The sequence below is a fragment of the Cavia porcellus genome, unplaced genomic scaffold, assembly GCF_034190915.1.
Source record: "Cavia porcellus strain 051 isolate PalLab524CR breed Dunkin Hartley unplaced genomic scaffold, mCavPor4.1 scaffold_10, whole genome shotgun sequence".
NCBI classification, from domain to species: domain Eukaryota; kingdom Metazoa; phylum Chordata; class Mammalia; order Rodentia; family Caviidae; genus Cavia; species Cavia porcellus.
The window spans coordinates 56710430-56736941 of NW_026947493.1; the positions used below are offsets into that span (position 1 = coordinate 56710430).

At 35.8% G+C, this 26512-nt stretch overlaps 1 protein-coding gene across 2 annotated transcripts in view; it reads right to left on the reverse strand.

The window, feature by feature from the left end:
* The window catches only part of Snx16 (sorting nexin 16), a 37525-nt gene extending 11888 nt beyond the window's left edge, over positions 1-25637 (reverse strand). The window contains exons 1-4 of one of the 2 annotated variants that reach the window (XM_013144105.3): positions 25423-25637; positions 23260-23727; positions 17698-17784; positions 11470-11618 (exon numbers count right to left, since the gene is read on the reverse strand). In XM_013144105.3, the coding sequence (XP_012999559.1) occupies positions 11470-11618; positions 17698-17784; positions 23260-23634 (611 nt within the window). In that variant the 5' untranslated portion in view covers positions 23635-23727; positions 25423-25637. The remainder of the gene's footprint in view (positions 1-11469; positions 11619-17697; positions 17785-23259; positions 23728-25422) is intronic. The other variant, XM_003480029.5, reaches the window with a different exon arrangement.
* Between the last annotated feature and the right edge of the window lie 875 nt (positions 25638-26512).

Below are 26512 nucleotides of genomic sequence, written 5' to 3' on the forward strand. Positions count from 1 at the left end.
ACAACAATCGTGTGAGGTTAGGATAGGAACTGTATCTCCATTTTACAAATCATACCAAATTCAGAGAGGAAAAACAACTTACTTGCTGTCACAAAGAACAAGTGACATAGTTGCATTTTAGTCTCTCTTCTGAGTCTAAATATATGGCCTTTTATCTTTAAGTTCTTTTATGTGTCGGTTTACTTATGTCCTTTTTCCTTCTAGGCCATTTCTCTCTAAACACATTCAGTTTGTCCATATACCTCTTTAATCATACATGGCCTTTAGGATACTTAATTGGTCTAACAGCGCACAATAGATCAGAACTACCACACAGTTTTTCTGCATAGATACAATCACACCCACCCATTATTTACACTGCAGTACTTATTATTACATAAAAATGAGCCACAGAAAATGAACTCAGCTTAGCTTTGAGGATAAAAATACGCATGAAACACTAAATGAACAGCATTTAAAATGGAAAGGAAAATGTTAAGAAGCATTTGGAAGGACCTTAATACTTTCAGTGTACGACAACCTAATGTGAAACATTTTCTTACAGTTTTATACCCACATCTCTTCTACTTAATGACTTCCTTTTATGTTCACTACTTACTTTCTGGACTACTGTAGCTAGGCAGGGAAAAATGTGTAAAGGAGTTTATATTCTTTTTTATACCTTTGGTTTATAGCAGAAATTTAGCTAAGATCAACAGTGATATTGGCTCTCTGCTGAAAGGATCTACTTTATTTTACTTTAATGATCTATGGCTCATGGGAGTTCTTAAATTTAGCAGATTCCCTGAGTTTTTTCCAATGTACTAGCTTCCAGGTTATACCAATTGCCCCTACTTTTAAAAATCTTTAGCTTACAAACAAAATTTGAAACTTCTACAATTTAATTTATAGTACACTTTTTAGTGGTTCACTACATTTCTTCTGCTTCAGCAAACTCAGGTGGCAGAGAATAAGCCAGCACCCTCTCACACTATATTCCTATCCAAAGAGAAGGACAGGTCACACAAAAATCTCTGAGAAATGGTGAGGTTTGAGAAACACAGAAATTTCAACACCATCCTCCCCAAAGGAAATCTTCACTGCTGGTTGGGAATCACAGACTAGAGAACTTGAATTAGATTCAATAAATATTTACTGACGGTTTATGTGTGCCATGGTTCTGCTCAGTAATTTTCGGTATATTATTAATGCATGATTTATAAACAAATCAAGTGAATTCTAATAACAAATACCAAAATCTCTGTATTACCAAATGATATATGGAAATCACTTTTTAAAACCTTATTCTTTTTTTGAATTGTTTCATTGAGAGGTTGGACATAGCCCCTAACCTCTGCTTCTATTTGACTATGACAGTGGCGAGATAACAAAAATACCAGGATAGTAGGTATGTTTTTTTCTAAGAGGAAAAATCTAACAATCTTGAATAAAAAAGGCAAGGGAAGATTCTATATTATTCTATTCATCTTATTATTTGGAGTAACTTTTTAGCATATCTGGGAAAACTGTTTTGGAATTGAGATCAATTATTGGCTTAAATTATTCAAAGATAAATGAGACAGTAGATGGTATACTTTAATATTGTTTTTATTTTTACATCAAAGTTGCACTATAATTTCAACTCTTTACTTTAAAAAATATTATTTGTAGTAATTGTATTTTCAAGCCATGATCCTAATAAACTAATTCCATGTATGGAGCTTTTATCTTATATTTATTGTTGTTTTTCTTTCTTTTCTTTCATAGATATGTATGTATTTATGCTTCACAAATCTTTTTTAAAAGACCAGTGATTTAATAGTTAGATGTATTTCAAAGTCTGTAGTTAAAAAAAAAAGGTGGACCCTAAGATTAAGACCTACAATTCATTAAAAGGTCAATTACAAACTAAAAGATAGTACATCTCAATTCTGCCAAAACAGCAAAGTTATTGCCTAGAAACACTGGAGGGATTTCAGACAGACACGTTATATTGGTTAATACTGCTTTTAGTGTTCTCCACCAGTTAAAGAAAAAGATGACATAAAATGCAACCTTGAGGTTAAAGACTCAGGGGTCATGGCTGTGAACAGAAGGGGACAGGGGATGAGACGGGTGGGTGAGTGTGAGGTGGAAGGGCTCATGCCCAGCTTCCTACCCTAGATGGAAAGCTGGGCGGCAGAGGCCCAGTTTAAACCCTGATCATCTCTTACCTAGGCCCAGAAATGTCCCTAAATATCAGTTTTATCCCTCTAATCCAGAATATCTCCCTGTCTACTCTAGCTAAGGGAACAGGGCTAAACTCTTGGGGGTGCTCATAAAGACCCATCCTCCACTCAAGTCTAACGTCTTATCTGATACTCCAGCAGCAGTACCCCTCAGGCCTACAGTGCTTTCATGCTTCCATGCCTCTGCTGTGCTGGCTGCTCCCTGCCCCATCCCTGCCTTCACCTGGCTAACTCTGACTCTTCATGACTCAGCCTATTAGCTATTCATGAAAGCCTTTTCTAAATCACTTTCTCTGAGCTCTCCTGGGCTTGGTATTCTATGAATGACATAGCATCTTGAAGAGATCCTTTCCACAGAACTGACACATTCTCTGTTCACCAAGCAATCTATTCCACTCAGAAGTAGATGATAAGTAATTGGACTATACAGACTATATCCAAATGAACCAACAGAGCACAAAATAAGAATTCAACAAATAATCAGTTGTGAGAGTAACATGATTGGAAATAAAATTTATGAGGCCCTTAAGAATACCAGAAAAGACATCCAGGAGAACATGGCAGATAGATAGCAGCAGCTACGGAGGCTCTCTAAGATACCCCACTTAAAATCCAGGAATGGTGCGGGGCGAGAAGTCCTAAGCAAGGGAAGATATACCCTGCCAACCCAGGAACAAACTAAACTAAGAGAAACCAACTGGAAACACAATCCCAGTGCTATAACAGGAACAGGACAAGGTCTCAGCGCGGAAGCTGGAGCCTGCACCACTGGAAGCCACGATTTGAATTTCCTGCAGCCGCTGCTGCATCCCAATTGGCATGGCAAGCAGAGAGGCGCGAAAGCTCTGAGAGTGGGAAGTGGCGAATGGAGTTGACAGTGGGACTGGCCGGGAGCCCTGCATTGACCTGCAGTGAGTGAGCGGATTGGGGACCCTTCCATAGAGTAGGAGGCTTCAGCAAAGGACATACTGGGACTGGGCAGACTAGCCAGAACAGGATGCTGCAGTGACTTCAGTCACATACTCCCCTCTCAAGCAGGCCTGGCTTGGGTGACGCCGCTGACTAAGACCCAGTAAGCTAGCTCAAACCAGGTCCCAGTGCCTGGAGGTGCACCCTAGCAGTGAAGGCTTTGGTAGGTTGACTTAGAGGGGCGGGCCCTGGGCATAGCTGCCCAGGTCTGTGTCTCCCTAGTACACTGCAGTGGGTGGGAACACCTAGCCGGCACAATTCAAACAAACTGTAACTGACAAAGAAAGAAACTGGGCCTCCTATATACGCTTGTATGGAAGGAACAAAAAATATGGGAAGAGGGAGCAACAAGAAAGGGTCCTGGGCCTCCAACGCTGAGAAACATGCAATATCAGACATGACACCAATAGACATAAAGTGGTATCTCCAGAGCCTCATAGACAAGTTCAAAAATGAGGTTATTAACGACCTAAAGCAAGATATAAGTAGAATAGTTAGAGAAATGCTAAGCATCACCCAAGAAAAAACAGATGGTGGAATGAAAGAACAGAAAAAAAGGAGAGAATTGTTTGATGGAGAAAATAGAGAAAACATATGATACATGAAGCAGGTTCAAAGAGATTACCACGAAACTAAAAACTCTATTGAAAGCTGGCATAACAGCTTGAAAGAAACTAAGGATAGATTATCTGAACTGGAGGGCAGATTTGTAATGTGGGAGCATGAAATGAAAAACTTCTTAAAAATAACAAGAAAACAAACAGCAATAATACAAAGGCTAGAAGATGAGAAGAGGCTCTATAACTTAAGAATTAAGAACATAAAAGAAGAACTAGGGACACAAACAAATGGACTACAAAAGCTATTCACAGAAATAATCCAGGAGAATTTCCCTAATTTAGCAAAAGGTAAAGATACTCAGATGTATGAGACATACAGGACCCAGCCACCTACAACCCAAACAGAGCTACACTCAGGCATATAATAATCAAAATTCCAGAAATCCAATATAAGAACAGAATATTAAAAGCCATCAGAGACAAGAAACAGATCACTTACAAGGGAACACCCATCAGAATTACAGCAGACTTCTCAGCACAAACCATCAAATCACAAAGAGCGTGGGGAGAAATAATTCAAGCTTTGAAAGATAATAACCTCCTGCCAAGATTGATATATCCTGCACAACTGTCCCTGGAAATCGATGGAAAAACAAAGGGCTTCCAGGATAAAGAGCTAGGGGAATTTGCAACCACCAATTCAACTCTACAGAGAATACTGAAGGATATTCTAAAAAAGGAAAATACCAAGATTCCAAAAATAGTGACAGAGAGGCCACAATGAATGAAGCAGTAAGAGAAATGAAGAAGACAAACTGACAACAAACAACAGAAAAAGAGCTCAACAGAAGTGAGGCAGAGAAGGTTGGATGGTAGGAACAGCTATTTTGGAGAAAACAAGACATCATAATAGCTAGTGCTGATTTAGTATCATCTTGTTCTGAAGTTCCATCAAGCTTTTATTCTTCTGTCTCCATCGGTTTTAACAGGTTATATCTTATTGGATTTTATTACATGTGATAATATAAGCAAAAACTTTTATAGACAAGGAGATTATACAGAAACCATTGTTCATTTTCTGTTAGTTGGTTCTAAATACCCTGTAATAATGTCATTCTCTAAATGGTTTTACATTGTCTGGATATGTTTGACGCTACAGTATGCGAAGTTATACTCAAAGATTTCAAGGAAAGAGACACTATGGTAACTACTTTTATGTCAGGATATCTTGTGGTGAAATACTATTTTGCTTAAATGGTTATGTTTGACCTGCGCTGTTTTGTTGTTATGCCCTCTTTTATCTCAATCTCCTTTTTTAAAAATTATTTACTTTTTTATTTTTATCTTTTTAATTAAGGGAAAAATAAATAAAAAATAGCAGGATTCATTATAGTAACCTACTTTGATTTCCTATTAACTTGATTTGAAACACTGTATTGCCCTCACCATCTTGTTTTGCCTGACTTTCCCCTATTCTGCTTTGCTTAATAGTACCAAGTTCGAAAGTATAGGCAACAACTGTGAAGACAACTAGATTCATTATAGCGCCCATTCTGGTTGACATTATCTTCTTTTAAAGTCCTGTAGTGTCTCTAATGTCTTGGTTTTATTCTTTACTGTTTTGTTCAATTTTATTATAATTGATGATATAGGCAATTCTTCTTAAGATAGCAAGAGGCAGTATGGTAATCATTGTTGATCACCTTGTATTTTGTTTTTACATTATCTATTATGTCCATCCTTTTGATTTGACTGACTCTGTTCTGATATGTCGCATTTGGTTTTACTCTCTTCAAAAAAAGTAATAAGAACTCTGGGAGTAATAAAATCCAAAATGTATAATTGTCATTGTACAAAAGAAAAGAAAAGAAATTGCTCTAAAGGTTATAAGTGCATATATGTTTAAGTGTATAAGATAGATAACCATATGACTGAGTTTTGTTGGATCATTGAACAAAACTGTTTGCAGTGTCACTGTTTGAAAGTCCACTATGCTTTAATTTTGTAACTTGAATATCTATTTCGAAAATGAGAATATGTAATCTATTAACTAGTGATTTCTTGCTGTTTATTTTTTAAATTTTGTATTACTTGTACCCTTTTTGTTTTTTTTCTTTTTCTCCTTAAATAAAATTTAAAAAAAATAAGAATACCAGAAAAAAATTCATATCCACTGACAGCACAATTATGAAAGATTTTATAGGTACTCTGACTTTCACAAAAAGTAGGCTCAGAGCAGCAATCCTTCGAGTTAGGAGAATCTTGGTCTGACTGCTGCTGATGCTATGACTTGAAGAAATATAATGATTCATACCAAAGTATAACAAAAAGAGAAGAGCAGAAATTTAGAGTTAAAAGAGGATTTTTACAGAATATCTAGCCCACTGTCTTATTTTGCACACTAAAATTAGCTAAGCAATTTGCCTAAAATTATTTTGAGTTCTGCATAAAGTCTTTGAGACCCAATTTAATCAGTCAAGAGTTCATATATATTTGAATCCAAAATAATTGGTCTTTTTGGCATATTTTATAATTGTCCATAATGTAATTTCTATCAAACTAGTATTTGTGGCAAAAACCATTCAGTCAACCTTGGCAATAATTTGTAATTCTCATGAGATGACATTATATGAACTACAGCATACATAAGTGACTTTTTTTCATTTTATAAAAAGACTAAAATTGAATCCCAGACACTGTGGAAAAAATAACATAGCACAATGATACATGCGCACCTATAATTATAGCAGCACAATTGTAAAAGCTAAATTTTGTAAACAACCCAAATACCTTCAACTGCGGAGAGGACAAAAAAGGATGTCTATGTACCAGAGCACTACCCAGTCATAAAGAAGGATAAACTTGAGACTTTCATAGGTAAATGGATACAACCTGATACTATACTCATAAGGAAAGAGGAACTGGGGCAGAGGAAAGGAGAAAGGGAGGGAAAAAGAAAAAAATACAAAATAGACTACTAGATCCTCTTAGTTCATTGAAAAGAAAGGTTTGTGTTAACACTGGAGAACTTTTATCCTCATATCTTGTACTCTGAGTAATTACTTTAAAGATAATAATACATACTATATTAACTATTGTTATTCTCCCAATTCTTTGCTATGAAATTTTATTTTACTTTTTTCCATAAAATAAAAAGAAAAATATGCTAAAATTAACCCAACCTCTCTTAATATCATTTTATACAAAAATAACTTAGAAACATTAATAATAAAATTTCCTGAGAAAAGTTCAAATATATAAAATAGTTATCTTTGACTATCTGCATTAAAAAAGTAGATAATTATTAAATTTTTATAAAGAAAGGATTTATATTATTTAATCAAATGTATTTCATTTAATAATTCTTTAATACCACTGGAACTCAACTTATTTTTTTGAGACTGAGTCTCACTATGTAGTCTAGATTGGCCTTGAACTCACTCTGTAGCCCACGGCTGGCCTAGAACTCACAGTGATTTTCCTACCTCTGGCAACACCCCCAAGCGCTGGAATTACAGGTGTGAGCCACTTGCTCCTGGCGAACTCAATGGTTTTAAAAGGCTCACCATTTTTATATTGGGCAGGCTGAGAAGACAGGAACCTCTTTCTTATTTGAGCTGACAGTGCCTTTCTCTAACTTCTCACTATTATTGCTAGTTACACTTATTAGCTCTGCTATTATAAATGTCCTAAGATCAGCAGTGTGGACATCACCTAGAAACTTGATGGAAATGCAGAATCTTTTCGGCTACTGAATTATGCTCAACATTAACAAGCTCTCTGGATGATTCACAAGCATGTTACAGTTGAAACACTATTTGAAAGCTAAGTATACCCCATGAGATGTTCTCCCTATTAGTCTTCAAATATGTGAAGGTGGCCACCAATGCCCCAAGTAGTTCTTAGTTCTAAAGGCTAAATGCTCTCATTTCTTTGAATTGTTCCCTCATGTAAATGAGTGGATACCAGTAATTTTATTTATCTTATATCATTAAACTGTTGCTAATCCAGATCCATCCTCAACTTTTGTTTTTGAGGCCATGAAATTTAAAACACTGATTTTGGTACCAAAACCCTTATTGATGAATGGTAATTATAGAAAATATATTGCTTTAACTTGCATTTTAAAGAATTAAAACAAGATATACTGGCAATCGTAGGTATGTGGAATATTTCTGAAAATACAGACTAGTAAAACATTACCGTGCTGAATAATGTCATGTTTTTAGGGTAACAAAAGATGAGAGAAAACAATAAATAACTACCTTTTATAACAGATTTTACAATATAAGACTGTGATTACGTATCACACACCTTGACAAACTGAGTTGCAAACTGTTCTAGTACAGGGCATTCACCTTGCTGCTGCTGCATTTTGATTATGACATTTCCTTTCATCCGGGGAGTTTTTCTTTGCTTGTACAATTATCACTGCTTCTTTAAAGTTCAAATTTGATGACATCCTCTGCGATCCCTTCTCTAATTCCCCCACAAAAAAATTTCTGTCACTCTTTTTTCTAAAAGACATCTATCTCGGTATTCACTATCTCAGTTTGGGGCACGGTTTCTTTTTATCCAGATTTTTGAAAACCCGATTAGCATCTAATTCAACTTTGCATACTCACATCCTTTATATAGTTAGCTCTAAATAAATATTCACTAGACTAGATACAACCCAGGAAAATCCTTTTGACATGGAATATTAAAATGTTTATCTGTTTTCTTACTTAGTATTTTCTAAATGTATCTGGAAACAATAAATTTTTTAAAGCAGTCAAACTAACAATCCTTAATATTCTCTCCTTATTTCCTTGCACTTCTGCGCTGTTACAACAGGAGCAACTGAAATGTTCCAAGCTGATAGTTGTGTCATGAATGGCAAGCTCTTAGCCAACTCAAAAGAAGGTTAGTAACTGTGTGGCAAGGTGCTCAGGATATAAGAAAGAAGGGCGAAAGAATACTTAATATATAGTTACTACTTCATGATATGTCTAACATAAAGAGCCCCTGACATATTGAGAATCATCCATTCATTTTTATAGAAGAAACAGTAATGAAGGTGAGGTGATACACTCCAGTGTAATTCCACAACAAGAACAAGAGCAAATTTTAATGGTTGACTTTTACTTCCTAAGCAGCTATTTGGTAATCTTGGACTTTCTGCAATCTCAGCCTAATATTGTAGGCTTTGGCTACCCAAATTTATCTGCCTAACAACAAATGTCTGTCTTCACAGGCACTTACATGTGTGAAGAAATACAAAGCACACTAGATTCTTTCATCTACAACTTCTTAGAATTTTGAAGAATCTACAACTTATTTGTCTAAGATGTATTTCCTTTCCTGGAACAACTACTGATGAATACCAATGTGGTGTGCAGTTTAGAAATAGCTTGAATGTCCCTTGTAGTGTCTAACTTGAAATCTATTAGTAATTTTTTATAGTAATTTTTTTTTTTGTCTTTTTCCTTTTTATCGGTACCAAGGATCAAACTCACGACTGCCTGCTTACAAGGCAGGCGCTTATGCTGCTGAGCTAAATCCCCAGCCCCTAAATCTATTAGTAATTTTTTAAAAAATGCATATGAATATGTAACTAAAATTAAAAATCAGTAAGTCATAAAATGAGTTACAGTTGTTTATATTTAATATAGTCATTTCCAGAGTAAATCTGATTTTAATTCTTCATAATATTTTCAACACAGAGGTTTACTGAACAGTGGACAGGAGAATAGGGAAAGGAGGTGCTGACTTACTGGTAAAAGTCTTGTTTTATAGTGTGGTATGAATTAAATTTTTTTTAAGTCTTTCTCCATATTTTAACATTTGTTGGTTTTTATCCCTACTTGTGTGCCTGATTTAAAATTAACCTTTCCTCTTATTTTGAGCGATATAAAAAATGTACAGAAAAACAGGGAACACGTGTGTTCCCAGTACCTAGCCACATGCTCACCAAGTTTGTCACGTGTGCTTTAATCTTGGCTGATAAACAATACAACTACAAATATCAACAGTGTGTCCTTCAGTCAAGTACTTCTTGAGAGCTGGCTGTGTGCCACTGTGTGGAGAACAGCCGTGTGACCTGCACATCTTACAATCTGGCTGGAGAAACACAACCAAATAACTACCAAAAGCATTATGAGCTGAAATGCAGCAGTCAAATACAAACAGTTTTTTTCAACTGGGAGTCAATGAGACAATTAAAACCTACTGATGATGATTTAAGTGATTAATTTCTTAATTCTCTTAAAAATGGGCATATACTTAGTACCAACCTAGAAGTAGAGGAGAGATTGTCTCAGGGAGGAACTGAAGGCAGTTACCTAAAGAAGAGACATGAAATTTGAAGGATGTACAGGACTTAGACGTGCAAGGAGCCAGCTGGGATAGTAGTGTAAACCCTGCCTTTCTGGCAAAGAGCATATGTGAGGGATAAAAGGGCAAGGAGATTTAGGAGGCTAAAGAAAGACTAATATGGCAGATGCATACGGAATGGGGGCTGGCAATGAATAATAAAAACCAAGACTGGAATGACAAGCAGGCAGGCAGGGGGCCAGACTTATCCAACTGTGTCACCAAAGACCACTGTGGCTCTAATGGGTGACAGAAATAAGCACACGGAAAAGCAGTGGGAACGCTTCTGCAGTAATCAAGGCAGAGCTGCTTACTTGGACTAAAGTGATGCCTGGAATGTAGGAAAGCAGGCAGCTTGAGTGTGACCTCAAAGGAAGGAACAAGGACAATAGGGATATGTCAAGGATGACTCGCAGTTTCAGGTAGCTGCTGCTGCTGAAAAGAAAAAAAAACCAAAAACATTTTGGAGACTCTGCCTTTAAATTTTAGGTCTGAGGGAGTCATCAAAGAGACAAGTCCATGAATATGGAGTATAAAGAAGGGTGTGGCTTGTAGTTTTCCAGCAAGAATATGAAGGCGGGCAGGTAGGGATTTTTGAAAAGCCACTAAGTCTAGGAAGCACACATTAAAAAGATGTTCATGTGTCGTAGGATTCTGAGTAACACGGTGCCTTGCATAAAGGCAGACTGAGGAAAAGGGACAGAATGGTTTGCTTAATTGTTTTTCATCTTGTGAAAAACTGGTAGACAAGTTATGGAGACATGTACAAGATGGTTTTATACTGTAAATATTCCCTACTGGTTTTCAAAATAGTTCTAATTTAAATGATAAAGGTTTCCAAATGAGACGCTCAGCTGATACTGTCATTAAGCAATTCTTTTATGAATATATACAGAAGCAAAAACTTCTTTTAGATCCTTTTCCTACCTTTTAATTGATTTTAAAATTTTCACTTTACTTTCTACATAAACCAACCCAGTTTTACAATTTTCATATTTTTGCATTACTTTTGAGAAATAAAAAGATATTAGTCTCAAAATTATACAGTGATGTATGAAACAGAAGTTGGCTAATATACCAGGCATTCTGCTTACATGATTGCGAAAATGGTAAATACTAATTTACAGGTGGATGGTTTGAGTACATGGTACACTGACTTTATCACCCTACTGACTTTTTAAAAGCTTAAACAGAAATGAAATGCCAAATAAAATCCTTAATTGAAAGAAATTAAGAAAATCCTACAAAGAATTTTATTAGAGAAGACAAGTAATTACACTCATACTCTCTGCTGCGCGCTTAAATAACTATGGTCCTAGATTTATTAGTTAAAGTTGTTGGAATGCTTTTATAATCTCTTATTTCAATTTGTTACATACCAGTTGGCAATGTCCTTGTGAGCTATTAAATTTTGAAGAAACGCTTGTAATCCTAATTGTCTATCTTCTAAAAAATCGGCATTGTAGTTATTTTTAAACCAGCGTTTTGGTGGAAGTGCTAATCGAAAACCTGGAAACATCTCTTTTAACTGAAAAAGAAAAGAGAAAGTACAATATTTAATTTAATTATACCAATTCCATAAAACTCTACCCTATTCACCATGTGACTACAAAATAAGCTAAAAATAATTCAGCTAAGCTTTCTATGCCTTCTTTTATTTAATTTCTACCAGGTCTGTATATATAAGTTTTAGCTGCTCCATCTTCTTGTCAAAACTTGGCACTGTCCATCTTCAGTGCTGGCCGTTTCAGTGAGTGTGAGCAGTATTTCACTGTGGCTGTAATTTGCATGTCTCTGTTGAAAAACTATGCTGCATATTTTCTCATCCGCCTATTTGCATGCATCTTCTGGTGCATTATTGATTCAAATCTTTCAACCACCCCCATCTTCTTATTAAGTTGTGAGACTACTTTATTGAGTCCATATACAAGTCCTTTGTCAGATATCTGAATTAAACATTTTTCTTCCAGACAGAAGTTTGAACTTTAATTCTAACCAGAGCATACGTTTCAACTTTTAATGTTCACCTACTTTTACTTTTCTACTTTTTAAGATAAGAATTTTTATTATTTGCAACCTTATCCCAAGGTTGCAAAGAGCAGTGCTTTTTTTTTTTTTCCCTAGGAGTTTACGTTTTCATCCCCTATATTTTTGTTTGTGACCCATCTTGTACATTTGGCTTTAATTTTACTTTCTTAGTGTTGTAGTCAGGATTTGCAAGAAGAACAATTTATAGTATTATTTATAATGGTCACCCAAGGAGTCAAATACAAAGAAAATGCAGTAAATCTGTCCATATGCTAAGATTTATGGAATCCAGCTGAGGCCCTGGGTCCCACAGCAATGTCTTACATGAGTCCAGATGAAGACCTAGAGCCCAAGACAAAGTCCACCACAAGTCCAACTGGAGTCCAAGAACCCACAATAATGACTCATGCAAGTCTGTTTCGCAGATCTGCACTGGGAAGGCTCCAAGGTCAGTGGTAGAAGCTAGGAAGTCTGTATCAGCAGGATGAGGGAATCTGTGCCAGTAGGTTGAGGATTCTGCACTGGAGCCAGGAAGCAGTGCTCAAAGTAAGGCTCAGGGCTTGCTTGAAAAGTACCATAGTCATTCTTCAATGACTATGAGGTCCTCAGCTCCTCCAATGATAAGAATACCTGAGTTCCTATCAGGAAGCAGGTGTGAGAAGCTTCTCCTGGAGACTAAACAGCGCACCATTATCCCTGCTGAAGCAAGGAAGTGATACTCAAAGTAAGGAGCAGAGCTCCCCCAAAGTGAACCATAGCCATTCTCAGCAACAAGATCCTGAGCTCCTTTGATAATGAGAATAGCCAAGTTCATATCAGGAAAGAAGCTCAGCAAGCTTCTCCAGGAGAACCCATGGCAACAGGAGAACCAACAGAACCAACTCTCTTCTTCTCCAGGTCTCCTTTTTATGCTGGCTACAATCCTCAGGTGGGCCATCTACAGGCAGCACCACACTGATTCAGCTCAGCAGGTGTTAAATCTTCAATCCACTACATTAAGGGAAGACCTTCCCAACTTGTGAAACCAGGTTAAGTCTCCCTTTATATATCCTTCTCAAGATACTGTATGTGTGCAAATGACCTCTACTTAGAAGAAACAAACACTCATCAAAGTCATAGATTCTGTGTGCCAATAATTCATCACAGGTACAGTGATGAGGACTTATCTCTGTTCTACAGTGAATTGAGGAACCAGCTAGAAGACTGGAAATCTGAAAGCAAGAGTTGTCTGAAGATCACTCACATGTGTAAGCGGCTGATATGGGCTGTTGGCTGAAACTTCTGTGGCTGTCAGCCACAAACCAATACTGCCTTTTCCATGTGCCATGGGTTTTTACATAGCACGGAGGTTAGACTTCAAAGGGAGCATTCCAAAAGACAGTCAAGATGAAAAGCTATATATGTCCTACGATCTAGCCTTGAAAGTTCCATGGCATCATGTCTACCATTGTCCATTGGGTTAAGTAGTCATAAGCTCACTTAGGTTCAAGGGGAGAGTATATGGTTTGATGGGCAGCAGCAAGATTCTGGGAAAGCTTATGGAACTGAAGGCATTGTTGTGATTTTTAAGACATTCTGCCATACACTGCTAAATTTTTAATATATATTTTAATGAAGTCTATTACAATGTAAATGACATTTATTTAATTTTGGATTCTTATTTTAGATCAATTATTTTAAACCTTAGCTGCATACTGGAATCACTAGAGGCATTTTGAAAGATATTATTGACTGTGACCTACCTCTACAGATTAGGATTTAATTAGATGGAGTGTGGCCTGGGCATTGTAATTTTAGAAAGCTTTCCAGGGAAGTCCGAAGTGCAGCTATGATTGAGAAGCATTTTAGTACACTGCAATTGTTTTGACCTAAAAACAGAAAATACTGAGTTCCAAAGTTGAACTTATAGAAAATTCCACTTTTCATTGTCACATTTCTGCAGCTAATGCCTCATCCAGCCTACCCTACAACTCTGTCCACTGCCTCAACTGAGAAAAGCTCTATATGTTCCAGAACCCGCTAAAAACTGCTCTCACTTCCTCACCAGAGATGCTTAGAAAACTCTCAGAGAAACTGCACCAAGAATTTACAAAAAGAAAAAGAAAGTCAGTATCCTTCAGAAAGTTTTCTCTAACTAGTGTTACCTTAACTACATTTAGTAATTTTTATATTGTCAATTGGCTATTTTTTCTTCACTATTTTCTTTAAAATTAGGATGATATTTACAGGGTTTCTACATTACCTCAAATTCCTAGCAGAAAGCTGAATTTAAACTAGTTATTGCATAAATACTTCATGACTAATCCTGTAAGATTTTACTTTATTTTTAACAATTATATTTAACTGTGTGTCAGCTGGCATGTGACATACAGTTTTTTGATCTAGCAAGTACAATGCTAAGTAGTGTTCTCTTTGGAATCTATTCTAGTCTCCAGACTTTCGGTTTCCCATGCGCATTATGGTGCCAGCTATTAAATAGAATATTCCATCAATAAAATTCATAAATTTTAAATTATGTGCTGGTTGGAAGAGCATGATAAAATCTCACTCTGTGCTGTTCCAGTGAGATATGAATTATCCTTTTGCTCAACACATTCACACTGTGTACCCTACCTGCCGGTTAAGACACTCAGGAGCTTGCTTGGTTATTAGATGGGCTGTCCTGGTGCTGCAGGACTCTCTCCAAGTGGCCTAACACTGTATCAATGCCTATCTCACTCACTTTACTTCATCTTCATGAAGGCAATGTTTCACCTCATATCGTCACAAGAAGGTTAAATATAGTACAATACGATTGTTTGAGACAGACCACACTCATATAACTTTTATTACAGCATATTATTATTATTCTAGCTTATTATTGTTAATTTCTTACCATATTTAATTTACAAATTGAACTTTATCCCAGATGTGTACATATAGGAAAAAGCAGTATGGATTGGATTTGGTGCTATCTGTATCTCCTGAGTATTCTAGAATGTATCCTGAGTGGATAAAGGCCAACACTGTACAAGACTGACATGGACTTTTACTATTGATTTTAAGTGCCCAACTTAGAGAACAAGGAGATAAAGAGATACTTAATATCTTTCTTTGAAATGCTTGAGTAATCTCAATCTCAGCTTTCAGAACAAACATTTATTACCTTAATTAATAAAGGTCAATTTAGAGAGCTAAAGAAAAGTAAGTATAAGAAAAATAGAAAGTCATAAAAGATTAAATAGCTCTAAATTGAAACTGTTCAAAATAAGTCTGAATGAGTAAAATAATGATTCTATAAGAAAGCTAAGAATTTTATTTAAATATCTGGGAACTTAATAAATTGCTTTGATATTCCTGTTTAATCATTAAAAAACCAATATAAGTACAGAATTATAGGTTCTTGATTCATCAGTATAATATATAAGGTTTAGGAACAATAAACTGTAAATGATAGAGATACATTAGAAATAATACTTTAAACTCATTCATATGTCATATAGATCATATATACCTCTATCTACATATATCGGTATATATATGTGTCAATCTCATATAATATTTTTAAAGTGCCTGTATTTTTAAAGTGACTGTAACCTGTTACAGAAGTTTTCACCTGTGGTGTTATGTCAGCACTCAAAAAGTGTAGGATTTTGGAACACCATGAATTTCCCATTTTTGGATTAGAAATCCTTAAGTTGTACAAAAAGGCATCAAGGCTGTATCTTAATAAAAGATAAAATAGCTTAGTATTCTATATTTTGCATTTTTTAAATATAAACTGAGATTTTCAGAAAAGCAGAAACTTCTTGGCAGCTAGACAGCTGTGAAGTTACGTAAATGTGGATTCCCAACACTAAACACTGAGTTATACTAACTTTACAAGTTTTAAGTAGCCTAAGGAAAGAGGAAAGGGAATGGAAGGAAATCGAACCAGAACATTTTTCTCTATTGAACACCTGCCAAAACCAGAGACTAGCTTCTAGATGTTCTAAGGTCATCTTACTTGTCCTTTTAAGCTTCCAAAGTATCAACCCCATCCTTCGTCTCATTTGATTTTCCTCAAGGTTTGTCACAAGTTCTACTCTTCCTTTTCCATTAAGTTTCATAACAGCACTTAATTCCTCACTATTAGAAATTAGGTTGGTTCTAAGTTTTCATTATTAAAAACAAGGCAGAACACAGAAAAACAAAATCACTATATATAAAACACTGAAATAAATATCCTTAGAGTTCCTAATATTCATGACTGTTTATGTATAAGATATATCCTACAAATGTGGTTAGTGTGTTAAAACTATACCAATTTTAATGGTATCCTCTATGAAGCACTGGATAATATCATTTAAATGGCTGGCAATCTGCTGCATGAAAATGGTTTTTTTTTTCTTGGCGTACCTGTGATATTAAATGTTCTCAGATATATAGGTCATTTATATTTCTTCTGTGAATTACCCCGTTGTTGTCATTTTTATGTTTTACTTTTGGGTTTGTATTTAAGTGTTTTTAATATATTGAGACTTATTATTAACCAGTTTCATATATGCAATAGGCAGATTTGAAGGTAGTTTCATGACCTTTGACTCTGTGTTTGCTTCTGCAATTTTTGTTATGTTACACAGCAAAGGGATTTTGCATCTGTAATCATAAGGCTACTACTAATTAGTTGACCTTAAGGTAGGGAGATACCTGGGTGAGCCTTATCTTATCACATGAGCCACTTAAAATGTTTTCTCTGGCATAAGTGAAAGTTAGAGGGATTGAAAGGGTAAGTGGGGGACATGGTTCACTGTTGGTGGCTTTGAAAATATGCAGGGAATGCAGACCAGTCTCTGAGTGAAGAATTATCTCTGGCTAGCAGCCAGCGAAACAACAAGGCCCTTGGTCCTACAACTTCAAGAAACTAAATTCCGCCAACAACCTGAATGAGCTTGGAAGCTGATTCTTCCCCAGAGACTCCAGATAAGAGCCTAGCCCAGTGAAACGCTGATTTTAAGCTTGCTTGATGGTAAAAAGCAAGCTGAACCTATCTGAACCCCTAATAAGCAAGTATGTAACCAGGTTTGTGATAATGGTAGGCAGCAAAACTAATATGATATGCTAAAATGTTTTTGTTTACTCTTTCATAGTCATATGGTTTCACAATACAATGATTTTTTAATTTTAATTTTTATTATTTATTTATTTATTTATTTAGTCTTTTTCCTTTTTATTGGTACCAGGGATCGAACGCACGACTGCCTGCTTGCCAGGCAGGCGCTCATGCCGCTGAGCTAAATCCCCAGCCCCTTTAATTTTCATTTTAAAGAAAAAAAAATAAAAACAAAGTGATCTTACATTTCTCACACTAACAAGACTACATAAACAGTTTTACAAATTCAATGTTAAAGATTTCAGTTTCCATTAAAATATTTTTTTTGCATAAAAATAAAGGTCAAGATAAAATTTAAAGCTATTAAAGTGAAATGAACCATTTGTCTTATAACTAGCAAGAGATTTGACTTGATTCAAAAACAAGGTAAAAAGATACAAATATAAAATAAGTGTAGAGTACAGATAAAATACTCAAAAGGCATTCTGGGATTTACTAAAGTACTTACTTTGTCATTAAGCCTAGAGAAGTCAGTATATCTTCTGAAAACTACCCAACTTTCTTCTGGAGTTTTCTTTACTAGTATTTTATATACCTGGGGAGAAGAGAGAGAGAGAGAAAGAAAGATTTTTGAACCAAATTATTTTAAAATCTTTTACTTGATAATGCAAACTGTGAAACTTATTCTGCAAAAAGCATCAGAAATTACTTAGTCAGAAGTACAGATAATCAATGGAGGTACTAAAGGAAAAATTTTTTTGAGAAATATGAACATGACAAATTTAAGACAAAGGCTTTCTTTGTATACACTGTAGCCAACTCATCATCTTCCACAGTGTTCTATGGCAACGTATTTTAAAACTGATAAAAGTACCAATTGGGCTTGAAGAAGCTATAAAAAATAGTTATTTGCAATATATAACTTGCAAATTTAGTATCTATCAAACTATGTTTTCAAGTTAATACTATTTTTATCTCCAAAGCTGAAATGAGCTTAACATATTAAAACAAATCCATATTTGATAAAATTCAATTTCTGTAATTATGAGATATGATAAAAATATGGTAAATGTTTAAACTTTTGAAAAAAAATTATTGCAATAAAAGACACACTGCTTTAACCCTTCTTAAAATGCACCCCCCCCCCCCAATTTGAACATGCGTCCCATTGTTCTTGCCATTTTATGAAACAGTTCTGGTAGTTCTCTTTCATGTCTTTAGTTGTGCTGCTGGTCTTGCCTTGAAATTCAAACTGTTTCCCTTTTATGATCATTTTGATTTCGGGGAAGACCCAGAAGTTATATGGCGCCAGAGCCAGGGAGTCAGGAGGATGCAGACACACTGTTAATGTTCTTACCAGTCAGTCTTTCCACAGGATGGTGCTGAGCAGCAGCATTTACTACATATACTTTTGATTATGCTTCATAAAGACACTTAAGAAAGAGGACTTCTAGAACTGCTTCAGAAAGTGGCAAGAAAGATGGGATAAGTTTGTTTAAAGCTGAAGAGGATCAATGGCAAGGTATCTTTATTGTAATAAATTTTTCTAATGTCCACTGTATATTTATGTATTTACCTTGGGTACTGAGTGGAAAATTTGGTTGAAGCAAGACAACATGTTTTTTAAAAAAACATACGGTGAAAAACTTAGATTCTATTTTTTAAATGTATAATTTTAAAATTTATTATGAAGAAGAGTTATTTATGACAATCTCAAAGAAACATCTAGTAGTTTTTACTAGAGGATTCTGTTAAGCTAACATACGAGGTGTTCTATATGTGTGGAATGTGTGAAATTACTAATTTTCACTTGTTACCCTAGAGCTGCACTTTAGATACACGTGACTATGGATACTGGGCACACGACCAGTTCAAACTGACAAATACAGTGAATTTAAATATACACTGGCCTTCAAGGGTGTGAAAAAGATGTAAATCGTTATTAAAATGGCTTCACAAGGATGATTTATTGACATTACCTTTGGACATATTAGGCTGAATAAAATCTTACTAAAACAATTTCCCTGGCTTCTTAGTTTTGTTAATGTGGTCACTAGAAAAATCTACAATTATAAATGTGATTCACATACTTCTAACAGATAGCTACTTGAGGAACAAGTCATTTAAAGACTGTAGACCGTCCTTCCAATATCCATTTTCTGCTACAGACTGTTTTTTTCATCTATTACATGGGAGAACCAAAAGGGTTAAAAATCCTTTCAAGTAAAAAACATGTGATTTATCTTTGCAACATATAACGGTGTGGAACAAGATTATTTGGATATTCTTTAAAGACTACACAAAGTTCTGAGCTAAGAAAATCACAAAATATATATAGAAGAAAATTAATTTTTCTTCTATAATTATAGAATTAATTTAATCTCATAAAAGAGTTGAATTAATTCAAAGTTCCTGAGTGCATAAGACTTATAAAACCAACTTCTTGTGATAATTTGGTTTATCTACAAATAACCCACATTGACTTCATTTTCTGTTTCAGAAAATGTTCTTTTCAAACCAAGCTATTCTCTGCTGTGGCCCCTAAACATTTCTATTTGTTTAAGAAAGTTAAAGTACAGACTTTTGTGCTTTACCTTTCATAGAAAGCGTTCCTGTAATCTTTCTACGTGTTTAGTACTTCCAATGAAAACTTTGTGTATAGTTCGAATCATTCCCTCCTTTATGTTCTAATACCAGCTATTGTTACTATTCTGAAACTTTATATGTACTACTTTGTGTTAACATTTTATGTAGCTCTTTTTAGGCTTTTAAGTGAATTACATGTTAAGTTAAAAAATACATACAGAAGAGTAAATAAATTATAGGCCTACGATCTGATGAATTTTTACAAAGTGAACAGAACCATGTAGGTAGTAGTGAAGATATTAACTGAAGCCCTCATGCCTCCTTTCCAATTCTAATCATGATCTTTCCCAGTCATTTTATTTTTAAACCTCTTTTCGGAGATTTGACATTCTATACATTATCAGATTTTGATAGTAAGTCCTAATGCCTTCTTCAGTTGAAAGAGCAACTTTAAGGATAAGAGATCAATTCAAAAGAAGATATTTAGGAAAAAATTATTGTGTAAATCTAAGGCTCCCAATCTTGAATGTCTAGCTCTGATTTCTTCTCTAAACTCAATTCACATATATACTCAACATGCATATGTACACAGGATATATATAGGTGGATTGGGTATGCGTGTGGATATGCTCACACATATACCTGACATCACTATCTGGAAGTGTAATACACATCTAAAATCTAACATGTCCCAAAACAAACTCTAATGGTCCTCTCAGAATCTCACATCTAATTAAATGGCAACCTTAGTCTTAGTGTTTAGATCAAAACCTTTGAGGTCAGCTTTGACTTCTTTCTCCCATACTCTACTTCCAAATTATTTGAAAATAATTCTGGCTTTTCCTTCAAGACAGATCCAGGATCTCCAAACTCCTCAAGACCTACTCTACATGCTAGTTTTTATTATTACTATCTCTATCTTGTATTACTGCAAGAACTTAACTGCTTCCTTCTACTCTTCTAATTTAGTTTCAATTCAGCAGCCAGAATGAATCCTTACAACGTAAGGACAGCACATGCCTTTTCTCCAAAAATATCTTCTTAAAGATTCTCATCTTATGCAGAGTAAAACCCAGGGCCCTACCAATGGCCTACATGTCACAAAACTAAATATCAGAAACTAGGTGGCTTATAATAATAAATATTTATTTCTTACACTGAAGAAGCGAGGAAGTCCAAGATCAAGACACTGTCAAATTTGGTTTCTGATGAGAGCTCACTTTTTGTTCACACCAGTTGCATTATAGCTATGTCTTGGGCTGGATATAACAGGCAGCTCTCTGAGGCCTCTTTCATAAGGTCATAATCATAAAAGTTCTATCCCATGATCTAATTACTTCCCAAAGGTCCTATCTCTTCTTAACATCATCATCATGGAAATTAGGTTTCAACATATGAATTTTGGAGGAACACAAACATTCCTAGTATAGCATCATCTCAATGAATGTTTGCTCTTTCATATGGACCCAAGATCAGTGTAAGAAAATGGGGGCACTGGTTTTGTATTTTTAAAATTGCTATTCAAAAACATAGTTCCATGAAGATTTTGCCCTTATATCATCATTGTATCACCAGTCTAACTTTTTTCTAAAGACTGTCACCTCACGAGCTTCACAAATGATGTCAACATATTGTCTTCAAGGCTCTAGCGTACTGATGTAAATTTGTAACATAAAACACTGAAGCAAACATAAAATTTCATGGAAAAAACCCCAGAAAAAATAAACTTCTTTACCTAATAACTTTAGCAAGGTTGATATATATAAACATATAAGGTCAAAATATATAAATTAGTAATAAACAAATAGAAATTAGAAGTATTTCTTCTAAGAGCATCCAACCACACACATATTCAGAAATAAATCTAACAAGAGGAAAGATCTCTGTACTAAAAATGACAAAAAAAAAAAAGCGCTACTAAAAATTAAAGATTTATGTAAATGGTTTATACTCATGGATTTAATCAGTCAGTATGGTAAAGATGTCAGTTATTCCCAGAATAATTTATAGACTCAACAAAATGCAAAGGGCCAAGAATAGCCACAGCAATCCTGAAGAACAGTAAAGCTAGTACTTAAGCTATTGAGTACCAAACCCCACTACAAAAGTTCAGTGATTAAGCTTCTGGAGTTGATAATGGATAGAAATATGGAACATGACAACCTCAATATTTACAGTCACATAACTATGACATAATACTGCAAATGCAAAGCAAGAGTGATATTTTTAATATAAGCTCAACTAATTGATCTCACCCAGAACAAATAAAATGCCATGACTTATCCCACAGACAAAAAACAATTCCAGATGGCTTGCACATCTTAATGTGAAAGGCCTAACCAAAATCTTTTATAACAAAGTAGGACATAATATCTTTGTAAGCTTGGAGTAGGCAAAGATCTCAAAAAGTGCTAACCATAAAAGAAAGCAGTAACTGACTGGGCTATATCAAAATTAAGAACTTTGGTTATCAAATCTATTATTAAGAAAGTGAAAAGGCAAAAAAACAAGAGGATAGTTATGACACATATATTTTTAAAAAACAAACAATTTATATTCAGAATACATAGATACCTACAAGTAAAACTGGAAACCTCCCAAAAGAAAAACAAACAAAAATCTTGAAAGGCATTTCACAGAAATATCCAAATGGCTAAAAAGTTTTAAAATAAATCTTTGTCATTAAGAAAATTTAAAACCACAATGTGATATTCTATGCAAACTAGAATAGGAAAATGAAAAAGATGGAAAAATACCCTACGCTTGGAAGGTACAGAGCAATTAGAAATCACACACTGCCTAGGCAGCATAAACTCCTGCAATTACTTTGGAACACTGCTCGTCAGTCTTCTAAAGCTGGGTCCATGAACTAGCAATTTTATTCCTAGATAGGTAACACATAGAAATGTGTAAACCTGTGTTTGTCAAGTGCTATGTACTAAAATTGTCAAAGCAGTAATACTGGTAAGAATCTCAAAAAATAAATAAAAACTGTATATAAATAGTCAGTATATGTACATAAATAATCATTTAAATAAATAATCAGTAATAACAATAAGCTACCTATAATTCATGCAAGATCAAGAATGACTCCTATAAACATAATGCTGAAGAAATGAGATCAGATCCTAAGAGTACATACGAAAAACTATCATTTATATATAGTACAAAAATAGGCAAAGTAATCTTACGACCAGAAGAGCATTGGGTGAGAGGGCACTGAATGGCAGAGTATGAGGACTTTTAAAACGCTAGTAACGTTGTTCTTTAGTGTATATACTAGCTGTATAGGTGTGTCTGCTTTGTGAAAATTCACTAAGATAAGGTAAAAGTTTACTACAGCATGAAAAAATTTAGTGGTATAAAATCACAGAATTTTGTATTAAGAAAATTTAAGTGTAGGCTACCTTAATTAACACTAGTTTAAATACACAGGCAAGCCAATCTTTCACTTTCTACTGCTTTAATCATAAGTAATACTTACAGTAAATTTGGCTCTTTCTTCCATCACTTCATAACCCAGGATAGTCGGTGTAGATGGTCTATCTTCCCAACTGACTGATTCTGGATTCTGTTCTTCAGTTTCTCTTGGTCTAGTAGAGTACTCAATGGATGAATCTGTACCTGTAAACTTAGTCCTAATGAGAGGGCTGCTACAGACAGATGAAGTTCTGTCCAGCTGATCAGGAACACTTGTCTGTTTATAGTTACCCATATTTGAATCTTCTAACTGGCCTTTGGAGGAGTTTGAGCTTGTGGAGACACTGCCAAAAGAAGAACTTCTTTGATTTCTGTTGGCCGTAAAACTAGAAGCGGAGTTTCCTATGGGCATAGGAACTGGGACATAAGGAGTTGCCATTTTCTGCCTTTGCAACAAATCTGTACACTGCTGTGTCCAAATGCTTAGCAAACAACTACTAGGAAATCCATTTTCTTCTTAGGAATTCACTATCTAAAAATAAGAAGGACATATTGAAAGATTAGTCTTTTATCTGAAGCACAATCCAAAAGAAAAAAATGTTCTTTTAAATTTTGTGATATTTGGAATAAAAACAGGCTTCGAATCCCTTTTTACAATTCTTAACAGTGCCTAAAAATTCTCATTCACAAGGTAAAAAGAGTAAAACTTCTTTAGAACCCTTTTCTTGACCCTCATATCATGTTATCCTTTTATACTCACTTTGTTTGTGAAGGAAATTTGTGTGTGGGGGGGAAAAGGAATCAAACTGACAACCTTGCATGTGTCAGACAGGAGCTTATGCCACTGAGCTGTATTCTCCGCCCCTTTGTGAAAGACTTTTAATGTTCACTTTTAACCTGATTTGATCCCCAGCACTGCCAAAAGAAAAAAAAAATAGGACAAAAGAGTAGGAAAGACTCTTCTGAAGCTTTCTTTTAGAACGTCCTGACAGTGCTATATACAGTAGGAAGGAGAAAAGGAGGAAAATCGCACTACATTTTGATTTAGTGCAACTCTAAACACTTACATGAAAGAATAACAGTGAATCAAATGAAGTAATAATAGTTCTAAAAGTAACATTTTATAAAACACAATCAAATGTATTTGACACAATCAAATTACTCAAATAAAATCCAATTGAATACTAAGCATATTAAACACGATCAAATGATTTAAAAGCATACTTCAGTTTTTAGGTGAATATTTTATAATTAACTGAGAGGACTTAAATCTTTATAAACTCATATTCAGTAATCTAGTATCAAAAGTAGTAGTATGCCTTGTATCAGAATAAGTTCACAGTAACAAAGGAACAATGGTTTATCATCAAATTGTTAAGTAACAAGCTTATAACAAATTGTAGTACCTAGGCCAACAAAATGACAGGAATGCACACAGCAACCAAGGATCTGCCTGCCCAACTTTATCTATGCATTTCTATTGGTGAGAAGGGTAGGAAAAGAATCCCGAGGGTTTGGTAACAATATTTTAAACTCAGCACGTTGCTCTCGGCTTAATGAAAGATTCCTCATCAGCAAAGCTTCAAGAAACTCAAGTGATTGATTCACTGCTCCTCCATCCCATCTGATCGCCTCCCCCAAAAGAAGTACACGAAAGTGAGATCCTCACCTTCTCAAGGCCTAGGTGATGGCCCTACTCTGCCACTCCACTACCTGAGGCTCCAGATAAAGCAGCTTATTAACACAGCCACTGACAACCAAAGCAGTGAGCGCTACTCAAGAGTTAGGAAAACACATCGTGCACTTTTGTTCTTGCATGGAGATGCCCAGGAAGAATCCTTTAGTCTCACCTAGGTCAGGTGAGAAGGTCGGATTTTGAGCAACCCACCCCGGTGGGCGAGATTGGGTGGAGGGAGGAAAGTGGAGAAACGCTTAGGCGGAGACCTTCGGGGTCTGCGCAGTGTAGGGATCTCCCGCTCTGTGGGCAGCAGGACGTACAGCTCCCAGGGCTTCCTGGGTGCCAGCGATCCTCCTGCCTCCGCCGCCCCGCCAGCGGTCAGAGCCTTCCAGACGCCCGGAGGAGTCGGTGGTGGCCGGACGGTGGCAGGGGTCGGGTGCCGGGGCCTGCCGCGTCTCTCCGCACTCTCGCGCCTCCCGCCAGACATCCCGAGTGCAGGTGTCACCCACCCGGGAGCCCAGCACAGACGGCGTCGCCACCGGTCCTTACCTTAGTGCACTCCATGATTCAGCTTGAGCTGTGGAGCTGTAAAACCTACTTCTCCTCTCTGCAGCTTCTCGCCTCTGTGACAGAATCTAGTACTTCACGTGACTTTCCGTTCCCAAAGAACCAGCTCAGCACGTTTCTCAGACTCGGTCTGGCCAGGGGGCCTGGGATCCCGCCGAGGAGGAGGGAGGGGTTGGCCAGGGACTCCGTCCCGGAAGTGACGTAAAGCAGCGCGCCCATCCCGGAAGTTCCCGAGAGCGTGTGCCTCAGGCTGTCTGACAACTAATTTAAATCTAGTCCTGTGACAAGTGGTTGATATTCTTTGTACTAGCTTTAGTTTCCAAAGTGGACTTCTGAGTAACTGTTCGGTTCTAGGAGAAACCATAGCCAACGTTTGTCTGGGCCCCTGCTTTGCATCATGGGATTGTAGTCCATCACTAGTTTGGGCCGGTTCTTTTCTGTTAAAGAATTGTTTTCCAGAATTAGCAGTGCTTTAGGGGGTGAAAGTTGATCTGAAGAATAGCAAGATGGAAGATACACTACTGTCCATCTACTCTACGTAATTCAGAAGACCTTGTTGGTTAGAGATTTAGACCAGGGTACAGGACTGTTCATCATTAGACTGGTGCAATTTTGAAATTTATATATATATTTATTCCTGGCACTGGAGATCAAAAGAATGGGGCAGTTTGATTAAAAGGTCATTGAATGATTTCTAGGGCTCTGGAATAGTACCAAGATTGGAAAAAATTCGCAGTGGTAATTTCAAAATGAATGTAGCAAATTAATCTTATTTGAGGCATAATGCTGGCTTTGGTTTAAGAGGTATTGCCCTTTCAGTAAGAGTGAAGAATGAAAATAAGAGTTCCATAGAAACAAGGAACTAAAACAGTTTTCAGAATGGAGTTGGCAACCTTGATCTTGTTTTGGCAATTATGTACTTGAGTTTTGTGAATAAGGGTAAAGCACAGCAAAGAAAAAGGGGCCTTAGAAAATTTCTATGGATAGGACTGACAGTAGTACCAAAAGAGACCTGTGAAAAGTAAAATATGTAAGTTCAATATCTAGGAAGCCAAAGAAAGTTAGAACTTTC